The 5279-nt window shown below is 39.5% G+C and overlaps 1 gene segment (V, D, J or C); it reads left to right on the forward strand.

The window, feature by feature from the left end:
• Nucleotides 1-2551: 2551 nt before the first annotated feature.
• On the forward strand, nt 2552-3204 carry LOC125412624 (immunoglobulin heavy variable 3-21-like). The segment is given in 2 exon segments: nt 2552-2705; nt 2804-3204. Coding segments are annotated over 2 exon segments (426 nt in total).
• Nucleotides 3205-5279: the final 2075 nt, after the last annotated feature.

The raw sequence follows: 5279 nt of genomic DNA on the forward strand, positions 1-5279 counted from the left end.
TGCAAAATGTCTCAACAAAATCCTGGCAAACTGAATCCAAGAACACATTAGAACAATTATCCATTATGATCACGTAGGCTTCATCCCAGAGATGCAGGACTGGTTCAACATACGCAAATCTATCAATGTAATCCATCAGATAAATAAAGTGAAAGAAAAAAAAAACATATGATCATTTCATTAGATTCTGAAAAAGCATTTGACAAAATTCAGCATCCCTTTATGATAAAGGTGTTGAAGAGATTGGGGATACAAGGATCATACCTAAATATAATAAAAGCTATTTACAGCAAGCCGACAGCTAACATCAAACTAAATTGAGAGAAACTCAAAGCCATTCCATTAAAATCAGGAAAACGACAAAGCTGTCCACTCTCCCCATATCTCTTCAATATAGTGCTTGAAGTTCTAGCAATAGCAATAAGACAACATAAGGGGATCAAGGGGATTCGAATTGGAAAGGAAGAAGTTAGACTCTCGTTATTTGCAGACGATATGATAATGTACATAAGCGACCCCAAAAACTCTACCAAAGAACTTCTATAGCTTATAAACACCTTTAGTAATGTGGCAGGGTACAAGATCAACTCCAAAAAATCAGTTGCCCTCCTTTACAAAAAGGATAAAGAAGAGAGAAATTAGAGAAACTTCTCCTTTCACAATAGCCACAAATAGCATAAAATATTTTGGGATAACTCTAACTAAGGAAGTGAAAGACCTATTTGTCAAGAAATTTAAGCAAACTTCCACAGATACAAAAACAATAATAGTAACCACCTGTGTCTTGTCAGACCATCATGGATTAAAGTTAGAATTCAACACCAGTGCTACCCCCAGGAAGCCAACAAATTCATGGAAGTTGAACAGTCAACTACTGAATCACTCCTGGGTCAAGGAAGAAATAAAGAAATTAAAGTCTTCCTTGAATTTAATGAAAATAAAGACACAACATAATCAAACCTATGGGATACTACCCATTTATTTCATATTTAGTAATATCTTTCTTAATAATTTTCTTTGGGGAATTTAAATTCAGCCATTCAATGGGTACCATTTTTTCTTTATTTTGTGGAAATGCAAACCCTAAATATATACAATTAAATTTAATCACATTTGTACCCTATTTTCCTTTCAGTTACCCCCAAATCATCTCCAACATAAATCTTTCAGAATGTATTGACCTCTTTAAGTCTAGTTAATGCTGCTCATGTGTGCATGCATGTGTAGTCAGGCACTGTAGTATAAGAAACCTATAAATGATAACATTTTCAAAAAGAAAGTGTCTCAGTTTTCAGGAAAGATTTGTCTCTAACAGATAATCAGTAAGAGTGAAGGCCTGAGACATAATTTGTACAATGGTTATGACTGGCCTGGTCTTAGGTATGCTTACACAGAAAACAACTGTCACTATGAGTTCATGATGTGAGAGCCATGTCAAATCCAGAATTCAGCAGTTCACAGTGCTCTTCTTTATGCTCAGCCTCATACATTCTTTCCACCTCCTCTCCTCAGTGTTCTCTGAGCCTTGGGAGAATGTAATTGGAACTGGAACCAGTTATGTCATAAAATATAACAAATATTTAGTAGGGTAAAGACTGCCTCTTTCTGTCATATTCAGCACCTAGATTCTCTGTGTCAGGTGTTCTGGCATCTGTTTTGTAGACCTGGTTAGGAGAATGGGAACCCTAGGAAAGGAAGACATCTTAAGTGAGGGGCAAGAATGAAGCACAAGGTAATGTTGGGGCTGTTAAAGCAAACGCTGGCACTGATGATGGAAAGTAGAAGAGTATGAGGAAACCAGACAACTGCTTAAATAACAATAAGGTTTTCCTAAAATTTAATCAAAATGCTGGTTTTGACAATTATATTATTAGGTAGATGAAAACTATTCTAACATAAAATAAAGACAGTCATGAGTTGCCTGGAGTAGTGATGACAGAAGATAACAGTGGAGTGGGGAGTTTAAAGGAATCAAACAGAGAATGGAAAAAAGTGCATTTGATGCTACTGGACATCGGTCTCCTTAGCAAGTGCAAAGCAGTGGAGAGAAAGAGTGACAAGGGATATCTCACTTCTATTCTCCTATAGCAGGTGACAGCTTGGTCTCAAAAATAAGTAAAATTCAGAAAATTCCCAAGTGTTCTTGCAACAGTGACTGAGTTATGCTAACAGCATCTGAATGTTGTGACCTTGTCAAAGAGCCACATCAGGGAGAATCCATTTACAGCCCAGAACATAGGAAAAACTGAGTTCCTGTGTAGAAACATTTGTGTTTGTTTAATTTATATATATTTAATTTCATATATGTACTAAGGAAACCTGATAACAAATATCCACATGTTCTATGCACACGCACATAAAGGAACTAACTGGAGTGCTGTGAATTCTTCATAAGGAAATTTTGAATCCAAAACTACAATTTTATTTCAATTTCTATAACTGTCATCGTTCATTTTGTTGCCTTATATCTGTTATGAGCACTGCCTTCCCTCAAGGCTCCAACTCTTGAGCAACTAGAGCAGGAAGACATGCAAATGAGGATTCTCTGTGCCAGTGAAAACCAGCATTGCCCTGACTCTGCAGCTCAGACAGAGGAGCCCAGTGCTGAGTTCCCTGGTCCTCCCATTCACTGATCACCACTTGTCAGAGAACATTCACCATGAACTTGGGGCTCAGTTGGCTTTTCCTTGCCATTGTTTTAAAAGGTAATTTATGGAGACCATATGCTGTGTGCATTTGTGTACATAAGAAGAAGAAAGTTGAATTCTGTGAGAGTTGTCTAATGAGGAATCTCTGTTTGCAGGTGTCCAGTGTGAAGTTCAGCTTGTGGAGTCAGGAGGAGGATTGGTCCTACCTGGAAAGTCCCTGAAACTCTCCTGTGTGGCCTCTGGATTCACCATTAGTGGCTACTGGATGAACTGGGTCCGCCAGGCTCCAGGGAAGGGCCTGGAGTGGGTCGCATCTATTTATGATAGTAATAACATCCACTACGCCGACGCTGTGAAGGGCCGATTCACCATCTCCAGAGACAATGCCAAGAACAGCCTATACCTGGAAATGGGAAGTTTGAAGTCTGAGGACACAGCCATGTATTACTGTGCAAGTGACACAGTGAGTGAAAGCTACTGTGAGCTCAGACACAAACCTCCATGCAAGGTGATCAGGACCAGCAGGGGGCGCTGAGAGCACACGGAGCACTGTGCCACAGAGGAGCCTGTTCAGAGAGGCATAAAGGGATGGGCTCCTCTGTGTCTGGGCTGCATCTCCATATCACATTCTAACATTCTCTCTACAGTAATCCTTGAAGTGTTCTCAGTTTTATTCAATAACTATTTTCCATTGTGACATTCTTTTCTGTTTGTTTATCTTACTGTTTTTGCCCTCTGCCTCTTTACTCTCTCTTTCTTTTGCTCTCCCTCTCTTTCTCCTTCTGGCACCTTTCTGTCCCCTTCCTCCCTCCCTCCCTCCCTCCCTCCCTGTCTCCCTCCCTCCCTCCCTCCCTCCCTCCCTCCCTCCCTCCCTCTCTCCTCCCCGCTCTGCACATGATTACATATGATGTATTTCTCTATTAATCTGCAGTATATATTCTAGAACTGGGCCTGAAATTTGTCAACTGGCTTGACTGGTTGCCCAAAGAGTCCCAGTGATAATGCTATCTACACACCCCTTAAATAGGACTTCTTTCTGGCAAACCCATTCATTTTGCAGTCATGGAGATCAAAGCTAACAGATTCTATTCAGTTGTTCTTCTGTGGCAAGAAACTGAACTACAGAAATATTTTCATGGTACTGTTACCTTATAAATTCAGAATGCACTCTGACCAGAAGAGAATAATCAAGTAGGGCAGAAGTGCTTATGGTTAGGGAAGTGTATCAGATTCTAAGGAAACAAAATATCTTGGAAAGTGTTAACCCAAGTCTCAGGGCAGCACTTCTGTGAGTACAGAGAATCATGTGCCCTCTGTTTCTCTTCATGATAACTACACTACCCACACAGAAGAGTATATATACAATTAAAAATAAAGTATTTCTTTATTCATCCAGTTCTGGGACTTATACCAATGGCTTAGTTCTTGGGTTGTATGTACGAAACCTTGATTCAAATCATAATATTTCAAAAATATAGCCATTTTTGACTAATAAATATTGTGCTTGTAGCATCAATCCTCCTTGTTAAAGGTTAGAACACCATTTATCTCATTCAAGATATCAGTCTCATTTTTCTTCTCATAAAAACTCATTTCTCTCGCTTGTCTTAGAAATGGGTCCACAAGGTAAAACAAGCTCGGAGAACACAGTTATGAAAGGTGATGTCCTCATGGGCAGACAATGTCCTGCCCTCCATCCTCTGATTGCACTCCTTCATCTTGACAAATTCATGTAGGTGGAAGACGTTCCATAGGCCAACATCTCTAATCATCAGAGTCAAGGATATTAAAGCCTAAAGTATAAGTTCCCTGTAACCAATGGTGCAAGTGCCATTTGCTAAAGGAAAGTATTGAAATGTGTGTGAGGGATATAGAGGAAGGGATCCATGTGCTTTATTGATGTGAATATCACTTTATAGTGACATTAACAAATACTATGGTGGTTCTTCAGAGATTTACACATGTAAGACCGTGTTACCCAGGAATCTCACTTCTGGTGAGCAGAAGAAAGAAGCAAACAGGAAGGAAGAGGAGCAGAGGAGAAGAGAAGAGAGAAGGGACATGAGAGTGGGAGAAGACAGAACAGTCAAAGTAATGAGAAGAAAAAGAGAGAGAGTAGTCTGATGAATGAATATAATCACAGAACATTATAAACAATCATGATATTGACATTTTAAGTAGGATGAATGACAGATAGAAACAACATTTTCAAGCAACACAAGTTGTTTATTCACATCTGTCTGTCTTTTCTTGTATGTCTATACTTGTGTAGGTTAATCTGTGCCTTGTTTCTGTGTTTCTTTCTGAGTGCTTATGTGTTTACTCAGGAGATGATTATTTTCTCATAATATTACATTACACAGGTTACCACAACACCTTTGGAAAACTGAGCTCACGTCATGTGTCCTGTGGGACTGGGAAAGGGGGTTTTCCTTCAAGTTCTGGACCTTCTTCCCCTGAACAAGTCTCTCCAGACATACTAGTTCCTCTTCCTGCCTCAGATTCCCAGTTCCTCTCTGAATGCCAGAGACTGAAAAGCAGCTCAGTAGATTCTGCATTTCTCATTTCAGTGTGGGGCAGACGCTACAATGGTCATGTGCACTCTCTGTTATTATTTTCCATCTTCACAGA

The sequence above is a fragment of the Myodes glareolus genome, chromosome 11 (genome assembly GCF_982192425.1).
Source record: "Myodes glareolus chromosome 11, mMyoGla1.1, whole genome shotgun sequence".
Taxonomy (NCBI): domain Eukaryota; kingdom Metazoa; phylum Chordata; class Mammalia; order Rodentia; family Cricetidae; genus Myodes; species Myodes glareolus.